Source organism: Mesoplodon bidens (assembly GCF_964165515.1).
Source record: "Mesoplodon bidens genome assembly, chromosome: 8".
Taxonomy (NCBI): domain Eukaryota; kingdom Metazoa; phylum Chordata; class Mammalia; order Artiodactyla; family Ziphiidae; genus Mesoplodon; species Mesoplodon bidens.
In genome coordinates, this window is record NC_138165.1 from 14,669,480 (window position 1) to 14,695,159 (window position 25,680).

Consider the following 25,680-nt stretch of genomic DNA (forward strand, 5'->3'; position numbering starts at 1 on the left):
TGTACTTTCATTACAGGGTGAGCACAGCTGCTACCTCTTAATCTGCAGCAGAATGCTGGCCCCAGGGTTATTATTTCACATTACCAAAAGCAACATTTTAGGCAACTTTGTAAAGAACAGTTATGTTTTATGTAACTCAAGGTTAAACAGTACAGCAGAATAGTTCACAGACTATATATAATATGGATGATGCACCTGGACTTTTTGGTGTTAACGTTTTTAAAGCCATATGGAAGTTTTACTATCATGATCTTGTCTCTTCTCCCAAGGCTGCAGGTGACCTAGACTCCTGGCCTGGTTTGTGCACTCGAGTGAGGAGAGAAAGTACCCTGCCCAAGCCAGGGCTCGTGTAGGGAGGGTCACAGTAAATGAGGAACACAAACAGGTTTCATTAGTTTTATTTCTGTAACCTTTAAATCATACCTCACAAATTAGATTTTGTCACAACTGGATTTAGCAGAAGCAGAGAAATCAAGTTCACTATTTTCTGAAACACTGACACGAAAAGGGGAAAGAAACAAATGACTTAGAAAAGGTTTTCATAAAAAAAACAGAAAAATCCCTAAACAAAAGCTAAATAATCATTAAGTTTAATTCTAATTGGTAATGGGTTTTATCACAATTAGCTGGTAATTAAGGTTCTTGCTTAAGTTCACAAATCTTTCCCTAAGTTTTCCGGATCCTTTGTTAAAGGATAAATGGATGAACTCAGCAGCACTTCATAACATAGCTAGCTGTTGGAACATTCCATAGAAAAATGGAAAATAATTTTGTAAGGACATGATGGCAACCGTCAGCAGCCAAATGCTCCGATTTTCCAATTACCAAAAGTATATACAATTTTAGTGTAGAAAAATAAGTCAATTTTATAAAATTAAGCTTTTAGATCGAAAACACCCCCTTTAACAGGCACAGAGATACTGAAAAATAGTTCCTAAAAATCTAAATATTTTATGGAAAGAAAAACATGCCCTTGTAGTTCTTAAATGCAGTCAGTACTGGGACTCTTCAAAAAACAGGTGACACACATGCCCTCAGCTGCTGGCCAGAGACTGGTGGATAGGCGGCTGAAAGCAGCGAACGTGTTCCACGGGCGTGCTCTCTCCATCGCCCGACTTCAAGTACTTGTCCAAGATAGTGATTATCTCATCATTTAGAATCTGGAACTTGCGAATTCTCTCCACCATCTTCTTCAAAGGCTACATACAACAGTTAAAATTAGGATGTTTTACTAATAACAGTTACATTTATTCATGTGTCAAAATGTCAGGATTTTCATATTTTCTCAGAAAAATTATAGCAAACTACTGACACGTACCATCTCATTAATGTAACTATTGGACCGATGAATATATTTTGCAACATTTCTCTGTTGGTTTCATGCTACTAACTGTAGATTCATTTGTGAAACTTACAGACCTATTTATTCAACAAACAGGTATTAAGAACCTATAGGACACCTCCTAAAAGCCAGGAATGTAAAGATGAAGATAATATGGTCAATGGGGAAAGACCAGTAAACTAGGAATAACACGTTTTAAATATTTCCAGTTACTGTGGACAGGATGCTTTGACAGACCTTCATGCTATAATAGAACCGGACAAAAAAAACCCACAAGCACTGCTGCTTCTGTCTGTGCAGGAAGTAAAGCAAAAGCCAGGAAGCCAGGACTTCCTCAGGGATAGATGCCACCCGCAGCAGTGGGATGAGGAGACAGCCTGGGCAGTAAGCAAGGTGGACTACACCTGGAGACTCTCCACGAAGCCTGGACCTCTCATTAGGCTAAAGTGGTCCCAAGTTGGTAATAATTCTGGGAGATGAACAGTAAATGAAAATCCTAGGAGAAAACCCTATCAAACAAGAGCTGCCAAATAAATAAAATCCAACACACAGGGACTTCCCTGGTGGTCCAGTGGTAAAGAATCTGCCTTCCAATGCAGGGGACACTGGTTTGATCCCTGGTCAGGGAACTAAGATCCCACATGCCGCAGGGTAACTAAGCCTGCACGCCACAACTACAGAGCCCGCGCACCTCAACTAGAGAGTCTGCATGCCTCAAACTACAGAGCCCACGCGCTCTGGACCCTGCGCGCCACAACTAGAGAGAGAAAACCCGCGTACCCCAACTAGAGAGAAACCTGCGCGCCGCAACGAAGAGCCTGCGTGCCGCAATGAGAGATCCCGCGTGCCGCAACTAAGACCTGATGCAGCCAAAAAGAAAAAAAAAAGTCCAACACAGTGGAACATTTCAGAGTTTTAGATACCCCTCGAGGCCTCAGATACTAGAACTAAAAAAGAATATAAGATACATGAAATGTGTAAAATAAAAACTGGAAAAAATTCCATGAAGAAGATAAAATTATCAGTTACTACCAAGATTTGAAGAAGAAACAAATCAACATTTTAAATATAAACTAATGACTTGAAAGTAAAACCACAGCAGGTCAGACTGGGCTGAAGTGAGTTAGTTAAATGAAGACAGTACTCTGGGTATAGCCCAGAGAGCCAAGGAAAAGGAAATGGACACCTCAGTTCTCCAACTGTAAGGAACTGAATTGAGCCAACCACCTGAATGAGTCTGGAAGCAGATCCATGACCAGAGGCTCCAGAAGGGAGCACAGCCCTACAGACACACTGATAGTGGCCTTGTGAAACTGTAAATGGAGGACCCAGCTGAACTGTGCTGTACCCGACTTCTGACCTAGAAAACTGTGAGATATTAAGTGGAGACCAGATAAGTCCGTCTGACACATATATAACTGAAGTCCCAAAATGGAAGAAAAACTAAAATATTTGAAAAGATAATGGCAGAGTATTTTCTGGAATTCAATTACAAAGAATACATAAAACACAAAAAGATCTTTTAAAAAGCCCCAAACACACTTTAACTACATGAAGGGCGCCCGAAGACTTGAAGGGTATGCCAATAATCTGAAAATGCAGATCTTACAAGGCTCTATAATTTGAAGTAGGTCTACATACCTTGAAAATAGAAGGAAAATGAAACCATTAGTATTTCAGTACCAGACTCCTTTACTTACTAATTCTATTTAGATTCATTTGGGGAGTGAAAAGAAAGTTTCAGCTGTCCTGGCATGAGAAACATTCCCAGAAAAACGACTTACAATAACTAGAAAGTATCTTTTTTTGTGAAACTTCCACGTACCACGTTTTTGATAATTTCATCTTTGCCATCATGTTTTTGGACTTTGAGTAGATGGTAGCAAAAATCCAGCACAGCAAAGCGCCGCTGTTGCCCAAGAAGCACAATGATCATACAGCCAGCCCAGTGGAGCCCGTCGCCAAAACACTGCCTGGGGACAAGAAGCAGTAGGTAGGATGAGTGATCAGATTCCAGTGACCAAACCACCTGCGTGCCCCGCCTGGAATGCTGAGCAGAGGTGTGTCCCTGGTAAACACCTCTTTGGGCTTCCTCTGGCAAACTGTGGCTCCTCCATGAAGAAGGAGTTCATGAAGTTGCGGCCCTCCTATCTAGCAAAATGTACACCTGACTTGCACAAGTTTCCATGAGTTCAGAGAACTCCAGAAGCCCAGCCCTGAGGCACTTGCTGGGCCTCAGGCAAGAGCCCCCACTTGAGCAGCTTTATAGCAGCTCAGCAATTCGGGGGTCCGTTTCCAGAGGAAGGTGGTCCCCTGTGTTAGCTCGGCGCCAGGTTCTCTCTCCCACCCCGCCCCGAGCACACGCGCTTACTCGACTGTAAACTCGTGTGTTCCCACAGGAATGCAGTAGACAAACTGCATGGCGCTCCACAGTCTGTGAAACTCGACACAGTCGTCCACGTGCATGACCCCATTGCTGGGCAGGGGCCCACGCCAGATGGGGTCATCCAGAAAGGTCCGGATCCGAGTCAGGATGACTTCAAACATAGACAGGCCACAGCAGAGGCGCTCCTTGGTCAGCAAGTCCCCCTCTCTTGCTATTGCAATTTGCTGTAGGAAGGACAAAATGTCACGGGCATGGCAGGAGGCTGGAGTGCTGAAACTAAAGTACTCCAGTTTTGTTTCTGACTCACTGGAAACTATCCCAGCTTGCAGAAGAGGGTTTTTAGAAATAAGCACCAACAAAATAAATACGTCAGCTATTACCCGTATGTCTTACCACACTAAACGTATTTCAGAGTTGAGAACTGTCGAGTACAGCTGTTCTTAACGGGGACTGATTTGTCTCCAGAGGACATCTGGTGATGTGTGGAGACATTTTTGGTTGTCACAGCTTGGGGTGGGTCTAGTGGCATCTAGTGGGTAGAGGCCAGGGATCCTGCTAAATGTCCTACAATTCATAGGATGGCCCCCACAACACAGAATTATCTCGTCCAAAATGGCGACAGTGCCAAGGCTGAGAGACTCTGATGTAGCTGGTCTAAGTTCACGGAACTCCTCCCTGCCTTCTGTTCTTAAAAACCTATGAGAAGGCCTTCTTCGTGAAAGGACGGACAACAAAAACAGCGATGTTTTCTGTGTCTGTCTCACGTGCCAGGTGATGTTCTAAGTCCCTTCCACATGTTAGCTCATTCAAACTTCCCGGCCACCCTGTGACAAGGTCCCGTTATGAGCCCCACTTGAGACACTGGGGCCTGAGCAGCTGAGCGGGCTCGTCCCCCGCTCACGACGCTTCAGGGCTGGGTCTCACCCAGAGCCTGTGCTCTCGAGCCCCAACCCCGCCAGTGGCCTGATGTGTGGGCCCAGCTCACAGCAGCGACAGCGGCCCCAACATGCATTACCTGAGGGGTTCCCAGTCTTTCGATTAGAGGGACAAGATGCAGTGGGGCGTACTTTGATTCTAGTCTTTTCATTTTTGCATCAAGTCTCTCTCCCTCTGCAGTGGAAAAGAATATTTTATACTCTATTCCTTTGTATGAATAACAACCGCACAAGTTTAATTTTGTCAAAACAAACAAAAACCAACCAAATGAAAAATGTTTAACATTATACATGTAGGTTCTCTTTGAAAATTCTTTTATGGAACTGGCTCATTGGCTATTTTAACTCAGAATTCATTTTCTGTTCAATATTCACTTTTTAAAACTTACTGAAAAATCCAAATGTAATCAAAAACAGAGCACAGTACAATGAATCCTCTGTGCCCATCTGCTGCAACAATCATGAGATGGCACTCTTGTTTCATAGATACCCAGCACCCCTGCTTCCGTGCTATTCTGAAGCACATCCAAGACACAGCATTTCAGCCCTAAATACTTCCGTTATTTGACACTCATTTAACTACATTATGTTACCAGTTACCCCAGGCTATGACTGAACAGGCACGACACTCAAACAATGCTGGCCTGTAACTAAAGAGAACTCTCTGGCCACACAGACATGCATCCCTGCCCTGGTCAGAGGACTGGCTCACCTTTCACGTGGACTCTCGGTAAGATGTTCTGGAAAGGGGCGGCGTGCAGCAGGTCACATACTTCTTCTAAAGACTAGAACAAAGAAAAAGAAGGCTGTGTTAGGAAGCTTATCTCACAGCAAAAATGGACAAAGAAATCAGGCGCTGAAAACAAGGCACATCTTTGGCATTTAGTGTAAATTAAACACTGCAAACAGCACTGCCCAACAGGAGTCTCTGGGATGATGGAAATGTCCCCTAGCTGTGCTGTTAAGGTAGTTACTAGCCACATGTGGCAATTAAGTACTTGGAATGTGGCTGAGGAACTGAATTTTCATTTTTACTTACTTTTGACTAATTTAAACAGAGACATGAGTAAACCCAGCACTGAACGTGGCCTTCGTATTTACAGTTTTGCAGCCCTCCGTGCAGAGATAGGAAGGAGGTGCTTCCTGTGTAAACAGCGCAGGGCAGCATCAGCGACTCCCCACAGAACCCAAAACGAGGTTCTGAGCAGTCGCTCTGAACCTGTTGTTGGATCACCAACTCCTTTAAAGAGGCAATAAAACCCCACGCTGGGCCTCCCTGGTGGCGCAGTGGTTGAGAGTCCGCCTGCCGATGTAGGGGACGCGGGTTCGTGCCCCGGTCCGGGAAGATCCCACATGTCGCGGAGCGGCTGGGCCCGTGAGCCATGGCCGCTGAGCCTGCGCGTCCAGAGCCTGTGCTCCGCAACGAGAGAGGCCACAGTAGTGAGGGGCCCGCGTACCGCAAAAAAAAAAAAAAAAAAACCCACGTTATACAAGACCTCCAAAACAATGCAATGAAGGGAGAAAGTTTACTTGCAATGTCACAGGGGTTGCAGAACTCCTAAAAGCCCAGCATGAACCCAAAGATGGGCAAGAACAGGGCACCCTTCCCGAGTCCGAGGGCCCGTAAACAAGGGAAAGCTCCTTAGACCGCGGTGCGTTCACTCAGGGCAAAAAGGCGGAAGATGGGAACGGGCTCTCATGCCTCCTACGCTACACCCATCCTAAAACCTCAATAAAACAAATTGTTAAAGAAATGGTTATCAGACAGTCAAAACATACTGACTGATGAGAGTTTCCCTTCTGAGGATCTCCCCAAAGATGAAAGCAAGGCTAAGACCAAGAGGAGGAAGAGAAGGCTTTCTGTATGTACCCATCAAGTGAGGGTCCCATCGTCACCTAACGTAAGCCCCGTGCAGCCACCCCTGCTCCTCCAGAACCCTCCAGAGGGAGGCTGACCTCCACCCCGTCTCCTATGCCCAAGTCCAGCAACAACACGAGTTCTTCACGCAGCCTACACGTGACGGGAGCCCCTCTAGGCCAGTGCACACAGGACCTGGTCCCCAGGCCCCCTGCACTAGGAGAAGGAGGCGTGGGGGCCGAAAGAGGACACGCTTAAAGAAGGAAGGCGTCAGACGGCGACGGCACAGCATGCAAACGCAGCATGGGGGCAATGTCGTGGAGCGCCACGCGGCTAAGAGAGGCTGAGGAACGTCACCACTTACTGATGTGGGGTGACCTCCAAAATATATTCACTGTCAAGTGAAAAAAGCCAAGTGGAGACGGGCGATCAGCCCATCTGCACCAAGAGAGGGTTGGAGGGCATCTGGAAGGTGACTAACTGCAAGAAAGTGGCCGGGCCAATGGATGAGGGATGGGAAACTTTGATGAGGGAAGAGAGCTGCCGGGTGGAACGGCTGGGTCAGAGCCACACAGATGGAGGCTCTACAGGTGGTAAAAGCACCTGCCTGCTGGCAACACCACTTTAGAGGGACCACTTGGCTATCAGTGCAGCTTCCAGGTGTCATTGACAATGAACTCAAATTGCTGCACCCAAACCAAGCCAGAGAAAGAGGGAGAATGGCTATAAAATCCAGTATTAAAAACAAACAAGCAGGGCTTCCCTGGTGGCACAGTGGTTAAGAATCCGCCTGCCAATGCAGGGGACACAGGTTCGAGACCTCGTCCAGGAAGATCCCCCATGCTGCGGAGCAATCAAGTCTGTGCGCCACAACTACTGAGCCTGCGCTCTAGAGCCCACGCACCGCAATGAAGAGTAGCCCCCTCTCACCACAACTAGAGAAAGCCCGCGCGCAGCAACGGAGACCCAATGCAGCCAAAAATAAATTAAATAAGTAAATTTATTTTAAAAAAACAAACAAGCAATCTAAAACTATTCTGAAACAAAAAGTTCAGTAAACACACACACACACGTAACCTAAGAAGAACTACATCACCAAAAATTTCAGGTTGGGCTTAACGAGCAGAATTTAAAGAACAAAACGAAAAAACCCTTCTTCAGAAAGGTAGACGGATCTATCCAATGCAAAGGTTCAGAGTAAGGTCAACATTGTTGGTTACCGAACCAAATCTTGGTGCCAGCTGGGGCCACGAATACCCTAGGGCCTCACCACAGGCTCAGTGCCCCCTGCAGCTGGGTGACGGTTACCCCACTTTTCTTTTCTTTTTTTTTTTTTGTGGTACGCGGGCCTCTCACTGTTGTGGCCTCTCCCGTTGCGGAGCACAGGCTCCGGACGCGCAGGCTCAGCGGCCATGGCTCACGGGCCCAGCCGCTCCATGGCATGTGGGATCTTCCCGGACCAGGGCACAAACCCGTGTCCCCTGCATCGGCAGGCGGACTCTCAACCACTGCGCCACCAGGGAAGCCCACCCCACTTTTCTAATGTGACAATTTGAAGAGCACATCTATGCTTAACATCTCCATGTATATTAACGGAAGTCCACACAAATGCCAAACACAGGTTATTACCACTTTCCTTGGAGACACCAAAACCACCACCAAGGAGAGATCAGTGTCTGGAATCTGGGTTTGATGAGATGGAGTGAGAAAAGCCATGCGTCTTTCACCTTACGGAGTCCCACCCTGGTACTGGAAACCACCACCCCTTATTTGCAAAAGGACAAACGCAAGACCACAAAATGCCAGTCTGGGGCAGCGCCTGGGAGCAGATTTGCCCAACACAAGGAGTGCGGCTTCTTGCCCCTGCCATAAGGTGCACTGACAGATGAGGGGGGAAGGAGGAAGCAAAGGGTGATGGTGCACAGAGGGCAGGAGGGGGTGGGGACAGAGATTCCTGCAGGTAGAGCCACCGTGTCCAGGGGCCACTCATGGGCCATGGAATCTTCAGTGAAAAGAAAATGGCACTCAACTGAGTTGTAGATGACCTGTTTATTTATTGTTTCAGAAACATCCGTCCACTCATAAGCCAAAGTTTGCTTTAAGATCAACTGATTTAATGTCTTTCCTAGAGGTCCAGCACTGTGCTTGTCACTCAAGGGAGCCCAGTACAGGGTGTAAACTTGAGACCCAGGCCCTGGTCTCGGAAGGGAAGAGACACGGGGGATCTGTGTCACCTGGGTGCCGAGGCCCAGCACTCACCTGGCTCCTGAGACCTGGAGGGTCCAGCCGCTGTTGAGGTTGGTCCCCAAGAATTGCAGGGGGCCATCCAGAGTGCTGGACGCCTGGGAAGGGCAGTGGGGGGTGGTGCTTTGAGAGTGCAGGATGCCTCAGAAGGGCTGCACTGGTGTCCAGGGATAGACAAGAGGAATTAACTGAAGGGTCTGGGCAGGTAAGGATCACATCAGTTCCAGATTTCTCTTTCCCTAAGTTTCTAACACAGGATCACACTCCTTCCAGAAGCCATCAAATGTCCAAGTGTTCCCTTTATGTGTGTGTTTCAGGAAAAGTCACTCATGAAGGGACTTTTCCTATATGAAATCTTTAAAATTCATGATGAGTGATTACTATTTAAAGGAATTTTCCCTAACTTATCTGCTTGTTAAAAATTCACATGGAAATACACGTGAAAGATAAAAGATTCAGTTCTCCCCCAGCTGTTCCTGGAGTGAGGCTGCCCTGGACACCAGCTCTTCAGGGAGCCGCCCGCCGGCCCTGCACCACCATTCCTGCTGCAGGGGAGGCGGGCTGGGCTGAGTCACAGCTAGTGGGACCTTGAGGGCCTGGGAGTTGCCCATCTCTGGCACCACATGGAAAGGGTCTCCGGGGAGCAGAATAGCAGAGGGGAAGCCAGAAGATGCGGGTCCTGACCGGAGGCTGTACCCTGTACCCGACCTTGGGCTCCCTGACACGAGGGCCAACGTATTTTCTCTTTCGTGTACCTGGGTGTAAGAGGGCCAGTCCAGTGGCTCAGCCTCTACAGGCCTGGCAGTCTGACTGCCACGCCCTGCACAGTGTACGGGCACCCCAGCCCCGGTCACTGCAAAACACAATCTTGCTTCTGCCAAGCTGCCAGGGCCCCGGAGACAAGAGACTGCTTTAAGAAGTGACAGAGAAAAGATCTCCCCAGACGGAGCCAGAAATGCAAAACAATTCCCATCGAAGTGCCAATATGCTTTTTCAATGCATTTGGCAAAGCGGATTCCAATACTTTCAGGGCAAAGAGCCACAAAGAGGGAGCAGGCGCTTGAAGAAGAAGGTTAGGAGCACGTCCTGTCAGGTGTCGAGACTTACGTTAGAGCTACCGTGAGTAAGACAACGTGTTAGAAGCCACGGACAGACACACAGACCGGCGGAATGAGGAAGAAAGCCAAGAAACAGACCGGCACATCCACCAAAAGCTGAAGGATGACAGAGTGACCCTGCTGACCAGCAAAGAAAGGAGTCTTCCTTCGGCCACTGGAGGAGGGACAACGGGTTACCCCACAGAGGAAACAAGAACCTCACCCACATCTCACTGCACACAAAAACCAACTCCAGAAGGATGATAAACTAAAGAGAAGCAACACCTAAAACCTTTAGAAGAAAATATGAAAGAATATCTTTATGACCCCTAGGTAGGAAAGGACTTCTTTGAAGAGATACAAAAAGTGCTAACCATTAGAAAAAAAAAAAAGAGAGAGACTACATTCAAATTAAGAGTATCAGTTTACCAAACATCACCCCTGTTAGAGTGGAAAGACAAGCCAAAGACAGGGGGAGGTATTTGCATTTAAGTGTAACATACAGAAGATACACAAATCGTAGTAAAATGGACAAAAGATACAAACGGAGCATTTAACGGGACGGGAAGATGCCCGGCTCTCTAGTCCTGAGGGAGAGGCAGTGTGAGACCACGCAAGAGTCCGCGCTACACCCACCAAGGCTCTCAGTGCAGGACTGTCAGGTGACATGGTCTACAGGGGACAGAGGGAGAGGCTAAGTGACACCGCCCGGAGGCAATGAGTGGAGACAGTGGGTGTCCCACGTGTGCTTTCCTAGTGGTGGTGGGCCGATAGCGTTTGCTTTATTATGCTGTCCACTGCAGCAGGCATGGGGCACATGCAGCGATTTAAATGTAAAAAAAAAATTCAGCAAGATTTAAAAATCAGTTCTTCACACGGAGCCACACTTTGAGGGCTCCACAGCTGAGGCTGTGGAACTTTCCATCATACACAGTCCCCCTGGGCAGCCGTGCTTTTACCTTATGTGTATATCACATATGTTCATTTAGATGCAGCAAATACTATATAATAAAACATTCTTCAGTGATGCACTGCATGGCATTTCTGTTTTCCAGTTGTAGGGAACAAATTCAAATGAAAGTCTAAACAGTCATGAGAAAAGATCGGTGCTTTACAATATTTGCCCCTTTTCCACCACTAACTAACCCCACTGAGTCAAGCGTCTAAAGCTCGGCCTGTTCTATCACCCATGCGGGGGTCGGGGGGGGGCTTGGCGGGACGCGGGGCGGGGCGGGGCACTCACCAGGCTCTGCTCTATGAGCAGGCAGAAGAGGATGGCGTTGCCTACCTCCCGTAGGTTCTGGAAGCACACCGTCTTCAGCTCTGCATACTCAACAATGTCCTTTAACTGGTGGTGGAAGAACTCCAGGATGCCTGTGGAGGCACAGAATGAGTGTGGGGCTGGGGGAGGCTGGAGGGGAGGGAGACCCACAGGGAGCAGCCTGGGGTTCCCGGCCGGGAGCACTGAGCATTCTCCCACTACCGTTGTGCCCACAAGGACGTGGCCGCACGTCTCCTGACCCCAGCACCTTCCCTGCACTGGTGGTCTGTCCACCACCTGAGTGCTGGGCCTCAGCTCCAAAGCCTCTTTCTCTGTCAACCCTGTCCAGGCATGGCTTGTTTTACTGTGCTTCGCAGATACTGTGTTTTACAAATTGGAGATCTGTGGCAGCCCTGCGTCAAGCAAGTCTATAGGCGCATTTTCCCAACAGTGTCTCCTCACTTCATGTCTCTGTGTCACATTTTGGTAATTCTTGAAATATTTGAACTTTCTCGTTATTATTGTATTTGTTACGGTGATCTGGGATCAGTGATCTTTGATGTTACTATTGCAAAAAGATCACAACTTGCTAAAGGTTAGCATTTGTTAGCAATGAAGTGTTTTTAATTAAGATATGTATGTTTCATAAGGCATGGTGCCATTGCACACTTAATAGACTACAGTATAGTGTAAACATAACTTTATATGCACCAGGAAATAAAAAAAATTCATGTGGCTTGCTTTATGGCACTATTCCCTTTATTGCGGTTTATCTGGAACCAAACCTGCAATATCTCCAAGGTCTGCCTGTATCTTCAGAGGAGGCATCACGTCGCAATAAATGAGAAAGGCCACATTGTCATCTCCAGCAGAGGCAGAAAAGGTATTTGGTAAAATTCAGCATCCCTTCACAGGCACAGAAGGGAATGTACTTAGCCTGACGAAGGACATCTACAAAACCCTGTAGCTAGCTAGTGTCACACTCAGTGGTGAACCTGCACACCTTCTCCCAGAGCTCCAGAGAAAGACAACACATCTTCACCACTGTCCTGGAGGCGCTGGATGTTGTAATAAGGCAGGAAAAGACACAAGGCCTAAAGTCTGGAAAGAACTCAATCTATCCATTCAAGGCTGATACAGTCAAAAATCCCCAAGCTGACTCCAGAATTTCTAGTCCTGCAGAAGACCTAGAATAGCCACGACAACCCTGAGGAGAACAAAGTCAGAAACTTAAATGACTTCAAACCCCTCTTTCCGAGAGGTCAGGCCCTGAACGCCGTTCGGCACGGACCCCACAGCCTTGCCTGCCTGAGAGGCCATCCTTTCCTCTCTGCAGTCCACCCCGAAACGGGCACGAGAGAGCCCGGGTGGCTCCCAGCAGCATGGCACTATCCTCACGGTGGTGCCAGGCCAGCTGGGCGAGGACGTTCAGAGGGCAGCCCTGAAGTCCACAGCTCTGCCCCAGACCAGCCTTGGATTTGGCCTAAATGGCTCGTCTTGGACATTTAAAATATCCACCTCTAGTCAGGATCTGAGCAACAGTTTTATTATCCCAATGTTACTCATCTGGTTTCCGAGATCCTCCGAAGCCAGGCCAGACCAACGGTTATGTCCCTTCCCAGGGGCCACATGGGTCATCTCACTGTCTCCTTAAACACCAATAGCCCTGGGCGGTGCCAGCAACATCTGGGGGCTCAGCCACACCAGCCGACTACCCATCAGAACAGTCTCTCCTGGGTGACCCACGTGTGGGCCCAAGTCACTTAATAAGATAGTTGTCCAGCTTTTAAGAAAGTAGTTAACGAATATGAGACAAAAGGCAGTTTTGTTAAGAGATAAGGCTTCCTGTCGTCCAATTTTATCACGAACCATGCTTTCTGAGGTCACAAAGGCTGCTCACATGGAGAGCCCCAAATCCACTCTGGTCAGGCCATGCAGGTCTGTCTGGCACCCCAAAGGGCACATCTGCCCGAGGGCCCTACGGTCAGCCAGCCAATGAGACAGGCTCTCAATGAGAGGGAGGCTGCCAGGAAGAAAGACAGACAGGCTGTGCCGTCAGGGGAAGCAGCACCCCTGCGTGGGGTTGCCTCTGAGGCCCCTGGGCAGTTGGACCTGGCAGTGGAGCTCCCTGCCCCTCCCTGGTCAGTGATCTTCAAGATCCTGGTGCTGTAGGAGAGCCAAGGTGCACAGGGTTCACAGCCCTCGCTCCCCACCCAGCATTCCCACCCCAAACGGCAACCCCTACGCACCCTCCTGGACACCTGCTCCTGGTTGAAAGGCTGGCTGGTTTTTTCTGCTGGAAACAATCAGGCTCTGGTTGGGCTCCCCACCTCCTCCCACCCGGGGAAGGCAGATCTGATCCTTATCAGTAATTTCCGACTTGATTTCCCTTACTGGGGCCTATGGCTGACACTGTCCCTCCCTGTGCACCCCAGGGAGACGCTGTGCTCACCAGGGGAGCCGTACTCGTGCCGCGGCAGCCGGCACACCTTAGGCATCACCTCCATCAGCGTCTTCACGTACTGCAGGATTGTGCCTTGCAGCTGTTGAGAGATGGGCTGTGTCAGCCACCAGCCACACCACCACGCAGGCTGTGGGTGTGACGGGCACTTCTGAAAAGGAGTCTGTTAGTCAAATGCACGGTAACGACCCGGGACTTTGGCTGGAGAGGAAACCTCACGCGTGGAGACTGATGTGAGAGATGGAATGGAAAGCCCCTCCCCACACGGGAACTGTGTGCGGAATCCTTCCCACCACCACCACCCCCCGCCCAGGGAAGGACGCCCACCGAGGGAAACATACCAGGCTCTTGACCACCTTCAGCAGCTCTTCCATGACCACCGCGATGCCCTGGTAGCCGAGCAGCCGGCAGATGACCTGGAAGTGTGGAGGCCCCACAAAGTTCCGGTAGCTGCCGTAGATGCTTGAGTAGGCCAGGTTCAAAGCCTGGGGACAGAGAAGGCCAGCGCTTGATGGAAGTTGACAGGGTTTTCAACGTAGCCCCACGCACAGGTGAAGATGACGAATCCATACGTAAAGCACATTAGCACACACCGCCCTCAGGTGGAGACATCCTGAGAAGCTGTTGGACTGCCCTTTATTGGTATCTAGGTTTCCAACTTGAAGACATAAAAACTAGCTTGCTAAAACAGAAGGAGTTCTTCAACATTTATTAAACTGCCAGTCCTACAGAAGACATTCTGAGGTCCTGGAATGAGAAATGAATGTATCTCAGAGCCTCACTGCTGCCCCCACGTTACTGCTCCCAGTCTCCTGAGGAAGACACCAAGGATAGACTCTGATGAGGCAGTGGGTATGCAGGGAGTGGGGTTACAGCAGCCCCTGCGGGGGGGCAGGCGAGAAAGGTAGTCAGGGTGGTTTCTTGTCAGACGAGACCTCCAAGCTTGTCTAAGGACACAGACGTCTGCACACCTATCAGGGAGACGCCCAATGTAAGCATTCAGTGCTATGTGTTTCCCTCTCAGCACTTCTTTAGCTGCACCCCGTAAATTGTGATATATTTGCATTTCATTTAGGTCAATGTCTTTTTTAAAACTTTCCCTTGAGACTTCCCCTTGCCCTAAGGATCATTTAGAAATGTGTTTATTTCTGATTTTCTTGTCATCTCTTTGTTACTGATTTCTAGTTTGAGTTCACTGTGGTCAGATAACACACTGTATAATATATCAGTTCTTTGAATCTTGTTGATGTTGTTTTAAGGCCCAGGGTATGGTCTATCTTGGAGAATGCTCCATTGGTCCTTGAAAAGAATGTATGTTCTGCTGTTGTTGGAGGAAGTGTTCTACACAGGTCAATAGCGTCCTATTGGTTGATGGTGTTCATTCTTTTTTGTTGCTGATTTTCTGTGTACTTATTCTTTCGATTACTAAGTGAAAGGAATGTTGACTTCCCCAGCTACAACTGTGGAGTTGTTCATTTCTCCTTTCACTTATGTCAGTTTTTGCTTCAAGTATTTTGAAACTCTGTTGTTTGGTGCATAAACATTTAGGATTGCTATATTTTCTTGGTGGCTTGACCTTTTTATCATTATGTAATGTCCCTCCCTCTTTGTCCCTGGTAACATTCTTTGCTCTGAAATCTGCTTTATCCTATACTCATACAGTCACTCTGCTTTCTTCTGACTGTTTGTGTGATATATCTTTTTCCATCCTTTTACATTTAACCTGAATATATCATCGGCTTGAAGTGAGTTTCTTATACAGTCATATTTTTTAATCCACTCTGTCAATCCCTCTACCTTTTTAACTGTCTTTAGACCACTTACATTTAATACATTTACACGTAATGTAATTACTGATTTTTAAGTTAGGCTCTGTTTCATTCTTCCTGTCTTCCTGTGAGTCATTTAAACATTTTTTAGAATTCTGTTGTGATTTAACTGTGGTATTTTTGAAAGTATCTCTTTGCACAGGCCTTTCAGTGGTGGTCCAGGTCTTACATTATATGTTATGTAAGTTATCACAACCTACTGTTATCAACATGTTACCACTTTGAGTGAAATGTACCACTCTCACCTGCTTTTAGGTCCCTATAACCTTCCCCCTTCCCCTTTTATAACTGTCTTAAATATTTCCTCTATGTACACAGAGAACCACATCAGGACAGCAAGGATCCTGAAAAACTGGCAGATGTCTAGTTGCTCGGTTCTGAATGAACATCCTCAGGAGGACTGCTTGCAATTCCTGGGAACTCAGCCCTTGAAATGTTGCCTATGTTGCCGATTGATACAGTTGTTTTTTACACTTGGGACACTTGACCATGCTGTACAAGCTTGTCTAGGTTGTTTGTACAAGTAGTGATTTATGGCAAGCTCCTCCTTTCCTTCTGGGGATTCTGGGGTTTCAGTAACTTGGGCCAGTCATACAGGTGGCTGCGTCTATGCCCCTAGCCCTGGACCCGGGTGTTCCTATGAGCTTCTCTTTCCTGGGCAGGATCACTCTGTACATCCCATGCGACCGCCATGAGGGACCACTGGAAGCCCACACCTGCTTCCATAACCACCAGATGCATCTTTCCCCTTGCTGATCCTGCTCTGGGTCCTTTAGCTGTAATAAACTGCAGCAGTGAATGAATCCTTCTGGAGAATCACCAAATGTGCAGGTGGTCCTGGGACCATCAACACAGAAAGTCTGAGTCCAAACCAATGATCAAATGCAAGATTCACCAAGGTGGAAACACTGCCAAGTGCCTGTCTCACATTCATCCCTACAACCCTATCAGACTTGAAAAGACCATATTTTGATTGTGGGCTCAGATAAAACCTGCCCCCTGCCATCCCTCCTCAAAGCACCAACTGTGCTTTATTATTATTTTTTAATCCAGAGAAGGAAGGGCTTATTCCTTGCAGCAAGAGAACACTTGCTTTCCCAAAGCAATGTCCCTAAACTGTGCTTTAAATGCTGGGATTCTGGGACTTCACTGGTGGCACAGTGGTTAAGAATCTGCCTGCCCACAGGTTTGATCCCTGGTCCGGGAAGATCCCACATGCTGCGGAGCAACTAAGCCCGTGCGCCACAACTACTGAGCCTGCACTCTAGAGCCCGCGAGCCACAACTACCGAAGCCCACGTGCCTAGAGCCCATGCTCCGCAACAAGAGAAGCCAGCGCAATGAGAAGCCCATGCACCACAATGAAGAGTAGCCCCTGCTCACTGTAACTAGAGGAAGCCTGCGCGCAGCAACAAAGACCCAACATAGCCATAAAAAAAAAAAAGATGCTGGGATTCTGGGTGAGGTTTTTGCTTGATAATAAGTTCTAATGCTTGAAAAACATGAAAATCATTAGTGAAATTATATGGCCTCATGTTACAAGTGGGAAAATTCACTCCCACAGCCACCCTCACTTGCTCGGGGCCTGGGGCTCAATGACACCTAGTCCCCGGCCCCCCCGGTGAGTGTCTGGCTTCCTGGAGACTTCACTCACCCCCTCATTCACCCCAAAGATGGCACATCCCAGGGACAACACAACCGGAGCAATGTACCTACTCAGAGGAAGGGGAGAAGGAATTACCTCTGGAGAGGGCAAAATTACAAATAATCCTACACTATAAAACACACAGACGCAGAGGAGGGGAGCCTCACAGTTCAAGTCAAGAAACACTGCTGACCACGCCTGATGCAGAGACTGGGGCCTCGCCCGGAAACCAGGGCACGAGGGCTCCAGACTCACCAGTCACGTGCCCTGGGTTCTCTAATGCCCTCAACACTGTGCATCTTCAACTGTGAAGTAGGGACAATCTTACTTATCTTATAGGAAAGAGAACATCAGTGATGTACTCAAGAGAGTGTTCACTCAGAGTGGTGATACTACCAGGAACCAAAAAGGTAACGCCATAAATGGGCACTCAGCTAAGTCGAGTTTATTACCATAAGACACTAGCCCTCACTCATCACTCCTAACAAAAGAACGGATTGGATTTTTTTGTGTGTGTGTGTGGTACGCGGGCCTCTCACTGTTGTGGCCTCTCCTGTTGTGGAGCACAGGCTCCGGACGCGCAGGCTCAGCGGCCATGGCTCACGAGCCTAGCCACTCCGCGGCACGTGGGATCTTCCCGGACCGGGGCACGAACCCGTGTCCCCTGCATCGGCAGGCAGACTCTCAACCACTGCACCACCAGGGAAGCCCTGGATTGGATTTTTGAATTGGATTCCTGTGTATTCCATAATTTCATAGGTACGAACACCCTAACTGCACAGCAGCACACTGAAGTGCAGCTGACACGTCTGAATGCTCACAAGGAACACGGTGGCTCAACTCTGACAGCATGATATTCTGGCATTCTGCCTTTCTTTGATCCTCAAAAAAGTATCATATGAGATGAATAATCAACATCAGTGTTCCTCATGCAAACTTTTGTTAGACTTCTGTTAGGAGTCCAAATGATCTAACAAAAAAATACTGGTTTAGGTTTTAAGAATAAAAATGACATGAACAATTTCTCAAAGAGGCTGAAATCCGTAAGTTTAAGTTCAGTCACAGCTGGTCGCTTTAAAAAGAACAATCTGATCTTTTTTTCCGCCAAGATGGGCACCTACTTTGCAGATGCAGATGCACCTGCCTCCTTTTTAGCACAGAATGCTTGTCTTTCTTTTTTTTTCTTTTTTTTTTTTTTTGCGGTACGCGGGCCCCTCACTGCTGCGGCCTCTCCCGTTGCGGAGCACAGGCTCTGGACGCACAGGCTCAGCGGCCATGGCTCACGGGCCCAGCCGCTCCGCGGCATGTGGGATCTTCCCGGACCGGGGCACGAACCCGTGTCCCCTGCATCGGCAGGCGGACTCTCAACCACTGCGCCACCAGGGAAGCCCCCGCTTGTCTTTTTCTTATTAAATTGTAAGATACTTTAAATACTGACAACACTAATCTTTAGCAATGCCCTTGCTGCTGCACATCCAGCCATGTCAGCCGGGAAACCTGCCTCATCTCATGGGATGGTGGGTGTCCTGTGGTTCCTGGATGTCAGCTGTTCTCCGCGTGCCCCTTTCCACCTCAGCTCCTCCCTTTAAGGTGTCACAGCTGGACAGGCCACCCTGCCCCTCCATCACAGATGTGTCCCCCACCCACAAGCCTCTTCCACAAACTTTCCTGGCTTGATATTTTTACACCTTTAAATCTTCCAATGGTCTCACAGCTGACACCCACCACATGGCCAGAAGCTGTCCCAGCACTACATTACTTTTCAGAAGGGTGATAAGTGAAGGCAACAATAACATTTTATATGTGGCATGACACATTCAAATTATTGAAACTAGACTGATTCAAATTAAACTTCAAACTACGCTTCGCTATGAACTTAAAAATCGTAATACAAACACAAAAGAACCTACCTTTGATCCATGCAAATACTGGGGTTGTGCATTTGGCTGTTTATCTCTTTGAAATTCTTGAGAAAATGGCAATACTGTCCGAACAAATCTAAACAAGAAAGATTAAAGAAAAACAAAGAAAACCAAAAATTTAATGGTAGTTCTTTAAAATTCAGAACTTTTCCATTACTCATCAATTAAATCTTCCTCCCAATTAATCATCACATAGGAAAATTCTGGGAAATCAAAACCCATACTAGGAATGAGCTATAAATACTCGGAAGTATGATAAATGTATCCAAAGTTCAGGAACAGAGTGAGGACACCGGAGGCCCTTCTAGCACATAGAAAGAGTCTCCAAACTTGGCACCAGGACCATTTCATTCAGTCTTTTGAAAAGTGGTAATGCAGGCCCTTGGGCCTTGCTGGGCCTCTGGACACAGCAATGATGGCAAGGACAGGAGTGGGAAGGCAGACTCGGACAGTGATGCGGTCACTCAGGTCACTGGGTACAAACTGACAGAAGATGAGTCTGTAAACACACTTGCAGAGCCAAGAGACTGTGGCTTCATAACAGATGAGGAGCCACTAAAACTCAAATGCTTGGATCTTAAAGCAGAAATGTCAAAATCGACTCACACTTTCAAATCAGAAGCGTTCATTTAAACATATAAAACTTTTTACAAAGAAGCATGATAAAATGCATGGATTTGCTAATTATTAAATTCAAAAAACTTGATTAACACATATTGCACTTTAATAAATAAAAAAGGATGGGGCTACCCTGGTGGCGCAGTGGTTGAGAGTCCACCTGTCGATGCAGGGGACACGGGTTCGTGCCCCAGTCTGGGAAGATCCCACATGCCGCGGAGCGGCTGGGCCCGTGAGCCATGGCCGTTGAGCCTGCGCGTCCGGAGCCTGTGCTCCGCAACGGGAGAGGCCACAACAGTGAGAGGCCCGCGAACCGCAAAAAAAAAAAATTAAAATAAATAAATAAATAAATAAGGATGTAACTGTCAAAACACCACTAGTGCATGAAACAAACGTTTGCATCTGAGGAGAGGACAGCGGCCTGTGGAGCTGATCACATTTACATGGAAACATCACGTTGCCGACTGGCTGGGTTCTGTCGTTATCCTTTTTTTTTTTTTTTTTTTTTTTTTGCGGTACACAGGCCTCTCACTGTTGGGGCCTCTCCCGTTGCAGAGCACAGGCTCCGGACGCGCAAGGCTCAGCGGCCATGGCTCACGGGCCCAGCCACTCCGCGGCATGCAGGATCCTCCCGGACCGAGGCACGAACCCGCGTCCCCTGCATCGGCAGGCGGACTCCCAACCACTGCACCACCAGGGAAGCCCCTGTTATTATCCTTTAAAGAGGGTTGAGTTTTTGTGGGCAAACGGTTCAACTGTTTGCAAGTCAGCAGGATGTTTTCACGATCTGTCAGGGTATAACGTAGTCACTCCCCTAGCGCTGGTAGCAAGATAGGCCCTGCTGGCAATTCTCTCAAATGCCTGGGTATGCGGGGAGCTTTCCGCATCCTCACAGGCCGCTTCAAATGACTCCTACCGCTGGCGAGCTCTGGGCACAGTTCTGTCTACCACTCCCCGGCAGCCGTTCTCCCACAGCCTTGCGGGCTTCCACCCAGCGCACACAGTTTAATATTCAAGCAAAGACTAAAGGGCTCCCAAGTTGGTTTCAGGAGCTCTTTCTCTGTGTAGCTCCCTCCTCTCCCACACTCTGCTTTGCAAATCCCAGCCGTCTGCGCTTCCTCATCTCCTCTGCCAAACAAGACCTCCAAAATGCTTCCAGGCAGGAAGCCAGGGGAAGGCACACAGCTCACACGCTTCGTTCCCTTTCCCCCGGGAAACATCCAGTGAAAACCATTGTTTCATAAACGTCCAGTTTTCCACTTGTTTAAGGCAAAGAGTAAATCCAAACTCTGTTACTCCCTTATCTCAAATAACTTTTGAACACCACATTTTGACTGTATACATTTTTGAATCTAAATATAAAAAATTGGAAAAAATACTGAATTCCAGTGAATAGGTTTGTGTTTTACAGTGGGAAGGATAAGTAATTCTGAAACTCCTTTCTTCATGTTCTAGAACTGAGCAAACGAGTAAATATATTAAGAATGATGAAACAAGAATTCTCAGTGTAGAAGGAAGTTACAGAAACGGAAATGAAGCCCGCATTGCTGAATTGGAAGTGAAGACAGCAGTGTGAATCCATGGTTTCAATATATAAAGAGCTGGATAGAAGTAGACATACATATAAACATTATGGGTTTGTGTCCCCGCAGAAGATAACTTGAAGTCTCAATTACTAGTATCTCAGAATGTGCTCTTACTCAGAAACAGGGCTGTTGCAGACGTAATTAGCTAAGAAGAAGTCTTACTGCAGCAGAGTTGGCCCTTAATCCAATACAACACGACTCCAGTCCTCACAGGAATAGGAGAGAGACACCTGAGGAAAATGCCACATGCCAACAGAGACAGAAGCTGGAGCCATGCGGCTGCGGGCCGAGGACTGCTCACCACACCAGAGGTGAAAAGAGTCAAGAGAAGACCCTAGCCAGGGCCTCAGAGGGAGCACAGACCTGCTGACTCCTTGATTTGGGGCTTGTTGCCTCCAGAACTGTGAGAGAATAAACCTGTTGCTTTACGCCGCCCCCAGCTGGTGGTAACTTGTTATGGAAGCCACAGGAATCTGGCATAGCATACGTGTAAGTCCTTCCTAGCTCTGACCACTGAAAGGGGCTAGAAAACAAGGCCACACCAGTAGCAGTGAGCATACCTAACACCCAGACTTTGCTTAATTTTAAAATATTCTCCATTAAAAGGAATCCTCATAGAATAACAGATTACCAGGATAAAGTAGAAGAATTCCAAGATGCACCAGGGACTTCTTGTGGTGCAGAAAGTAAGACAGGGCTTAAGAATCATGGGGACAGACAAGAAGATATAAAAACAGGGCGGGGGCTTCCCTGGTGGCACAGTGGTTGAGAGTCCGCCTGCCGATGCAGGGGACACACGTTCGTGCCCCGGTCCGGGAGGATCCCACATGCCACGAAGCGGCTGGGCCCGTGAGCCATGGCCGCTGAGCCTGCGCGTCCGGAGCCTGTGCTCCGCAACGGGAGAGGCCACAGCAGTGAGAGAGCTGATTTGAGCCACATCATCAAGTCATGACAGTAACAGATTTTAACCCTGCATTAGAATCCCCGTACTAATAAGAAACAAACAGATAAAAAATGCTAATATGTATAGCAGAATGTCAACTAATAACTGTAGATGGAATGAAAAGGTTAGAACATCACCATTGTTCAAACACCACAGTGATAACTGATTTGGGTAAGAATCATGCTGAAATTAGTGGGTCAAGTTTTAACAAGGAACCGTTTTTTGTTTTTTTTGTTTGTCTGTTTGTTTGTTTGTTTGCGGTACACGGGCCTCTCACTGTTGTGGCCTCTCCCGCTGTGGAGCACAGGCTCCGGACGCGCAGGCTCAGCGGCCATGGCTCACGGGCCCAGCCGCTCCGCCGCAGGTGGGATCTTCCCAGACCGGGGCACGAACCCGTGTCCCCTGCATCGGCAGGCGGACTCTCAACCACTGCACCACCAGGGAAGCCCCAGGAACCGTTTTTAAAGTCTCAGATTATCTCCCTGTATATTACTTATTAATTTCAAACAGCAAAATGGAAACACAGCAGTGGAGAAACTTGGCAGCCACCACCCTAACCAAGGGACGGATGGCCAGTGACGGGACAACCTTGAGGTACATTGCAGTGAGGACACGCCCTCCTCAGTGGTCTTCCTGCCAAAGAGGCCCGACTCTGATCCCAACTGCTGGCTTACTACGAGGGCTATCGCACTGTCACAATTAGTAGCCGTACAGGTTAAATTTAAGTCACAGGCCACCCCATGCAATCTCCCAGAGTCACCAGGCATAAATCATTAATCGGAAATAAGCAGCAAAATAAGTAGATACGCCAAGCAACAAACGGAGTTCTGGTTTCCCCGCGAGCAACTCTCAGAAAACCCTCAGGCATGAAATTAAGATACTGGGCGGCATAATTTTGTCTGTCTTCTCAGGTTTCCACATGCAACGTGGACGTACAAAACGCTATTTTAAAATGTCTTTTCCAGATAATGAAGCTCTAAGGGTTCCATTGAAAGACCTGTTAAAAATACAGAAGTAACGGCTTTTGCCAGTGCTAGCAAGAGGTGGAGGCCTCCAGCGCTGCTGCTCTGGTGAAGACTGCATCTCGTGCAGCCAGGGCTCCTTCTGAATTGCACCTCAGGTTTCTGGCCCCAAGGAGACTGAGGTCACTTCACGCTGGCCCGTGCCAGCACGCATGCCCAAGGTCACAGCTCCAATGCATGGGAAACTGGGTTCCTGTGCAATCCATCGCACAGCCCATTGGAGGCAAAGCCACCTACCAGCGCTGTGCGGGCAGCGGGAAGCACGCACTACCAGGCGAGGGCAGCCATCTGCTTGCTGCTCTTCAGGGTGGACCTCGTGCCAGACGGGCTAAGGGGACCCAGGGCAGAGGTGCCTCTCGTCAGTTTATACACCTGATGCCATAGTGTCTGTCAGGCCGTGCAAGTGACACAGCCTGGAGGTGTTCCACTCCTGCTAAGGTTGCGGGGCCACACAGCACCAACTTCCTGACCTGAGTCCTGGCAATCTCGTCTCTGACAACAAGACTCCTGCTGCCAGTAGGACAGGCAGCCTAGGATGGCGGGTTGTTCCCTAGCATCGGCCCCGATCAGGTAAGGGCACCCACGTGGGCCCAGCTTGGCAGGCAGGGCCTCGAAATAGACCTCTTTCCCTAACTGCACACTCATGACTCATCATGCCTGGAGCATCTTTCAGAAAACATAGTGATTCAACAGAAAGGTTTACAGCACCGTGCTGAATTTTCATCACCATGTAGATTTCGGCCCCCTCCCACTCCCCTGGCAGTCCTTCCACACGGCTCCTGTTGTTTTTGAGCCCTCGACCCACCGGGCTGTCACCAAGATGACCAGAACAGGCAGATGCTGTACACACGCAGTGCAGCTGGCACAAAGGGAGCATCTTCAACTGTTCCTTTTGCCAGATCTCTGGGAATCCCTTAAAGGGCGACAAAATGCTAGATAATCAAAAATGCAACCTAAAATAACACAAGAAAATCACAACTCCTGTGTTGCCTGATTCTACTACCTCCAGAGCCCTGCCCAACGCCCCCCCACTATAATAATGGGGTTCAGCCGCATTTCACCTTTAGAGATGCCAGTAATGGGGTTCAGCTGCATTTCACCTTTAGAGATGCCAGTTCTAAGCACTAGGCAACATGATTTAAAGGACATAACAGAAATTAATTCCAAAAGTTCCAAACGGACCGACCGAAGCACAGAAAATCTTGCAAACGTTGGCCATGACTTAGATTTTCAGAAACACGACAAGCACGTATGTACACACGGAATGCCCCTCATCATGACATATGATGTGAAAAAAGAATGTGTACGTAACAGTATGCCTAACAACATCCATTTCTGCAAAACAAAAAATACACATGTATATTCGCCCATATGGCAAAAACTCTAGAAGATAGACATTTTTTAAGGGAAATCTCTAGGGATTTAAATATTTTCCCCATATACCTATTCTCTCTCTCTCTCTCTCTCTCTCTCTCTTTCTCTCTCTCTCTCTCTCTATATATATATATATACATACATACATACATACATACACACACACGATTTCTAGCTTTTCTACAATTATGATGCATTACTTATGCAATAAAAATATTTTTTCAGTTAATTCCAACTCTAAAACAACTTGAAAAATACCTGTTTCAAGAACCTGGGCACTTAGAAGGGAGTTTACAGGGATGAGTAGTCTCTAAAGATTGGTTCCAGTGGATTGTGCCCAGCCAGGCCCAGGGCCCCCTGACCCAAGAAGGCCTACCAGGGCTCCTTCACCTGTGGTTCTTCTGGCCATGTGCCCTCTGCTGCTGCATGGGGCTGGGCTGATGGGCCTAATGGCACACCTCTATGTACCAGCAACAGGCCTGTATTTCCCAGAAGGAAACCAACCCTGGGGTCCCAAACAGACAATGGCAATAGCAGGTATGATCAGGCCACAGGAGGGCCTCCCTCTGCCCTCGGGGTCGAAGCTCAGCACCCCTGGATCAAGACACAAAAATCTAGGCCTAAGAGACAGTAGTGATCAAGCCAACACATGGTAGGATGTTCAGATGCAGCAGTGAAGCAAAGTAAAAGCAAAAGACATTTACTTTTAAAAGGTGGTCACAGGACTTCCCTGGTGGCACAGTGGTTAAGAATCTGCCTGCCGGGGTTTCCCTGGTGGCGCAGTGGTTGAGAGTCCACCTGCCGATGCAGGGGTTGCAGGTTCGTGCCCCGGTCCGGGAAGATCCCACATGCCGCGGAGCGGCTGGGCCCGTGAGCCATGGCCGCTGAGCCTGCGCATCCGGAGCCTGCGCATCCGGAGCCTGTGCTCCGCAACGGGAGAGGCCACAACAGGGAGAGGCCCGCATACAGCAAATAAAAACAAAAACAGAAAAAAAAGAATCTGCCTGCCAATGCAGGGGACACAGGTTTGATCCCTGGTCCAGGAAGATCCCACATGCTGCGGAGCAACTAAAGCCGTGCGCCACAACTACTGAGCCTGCGCTCTAGAGCCCATGAGCCACAACTACTGAAGCCTGCGTGCCTAGAGCCTGTGCTCTG

The 25,680-nt window shown here is 48.3% G+C and overlaps 1 protein-coding gene across 3 annotated transcripts in view; it reads right to left on the minus strand.

Annotated features, from left to right (window-relative positions):
* Positions 1-382: 382 nt before the first annotated feature.
* CYFIP1 (cytoplasmic FMR1 interacting protein 1) overlaps positions 383-25,680 on the minus strand; it is a 92,295-nt gene continuing 66,997 nt past the window's right edge. For all 3 annotated transcript variants that reach the window (XM_081243214.1, XM_081243212.1, XM_081243213.1), the window contains exons 23-31: positions 18,968-19,055; positions 13,926-14,069; positions 13,576-13,666; positions 11,106-11,236; positions 5,376-5,448; positions 4,744-4,838; positions 3,714-3,952; positions 3,168-3,315; positions 383-1,199 (exon numbers count right to left, since the gene is read on the minus strand). In XM_081243214.1, coding sequence (XP_081099340.1) covers positions 1,035-1,199; positions 3,168-3,315; positions 3,714-3,952; positions 4,744-4,838; positions 5,376-5,448; positions 11,106-11,236; positions 13,576-13,666; positions 13,926-14,069; positions 18,968-19,055 — 1,174 coding nt within the window. In that variant the 3' untranslated portion in view covers positions 383-1,034. The remainder of the gene's footprint in view (positions 1,200-3,167; positions 3,316-3,713; positions 3,953-4,743; positions 4,839-5,375; positions 5,449-11,105; positions 11,237-13,575; positions 13,667-13,925; positions 14,070-18,967; positions 19,056-25,680) is intronic.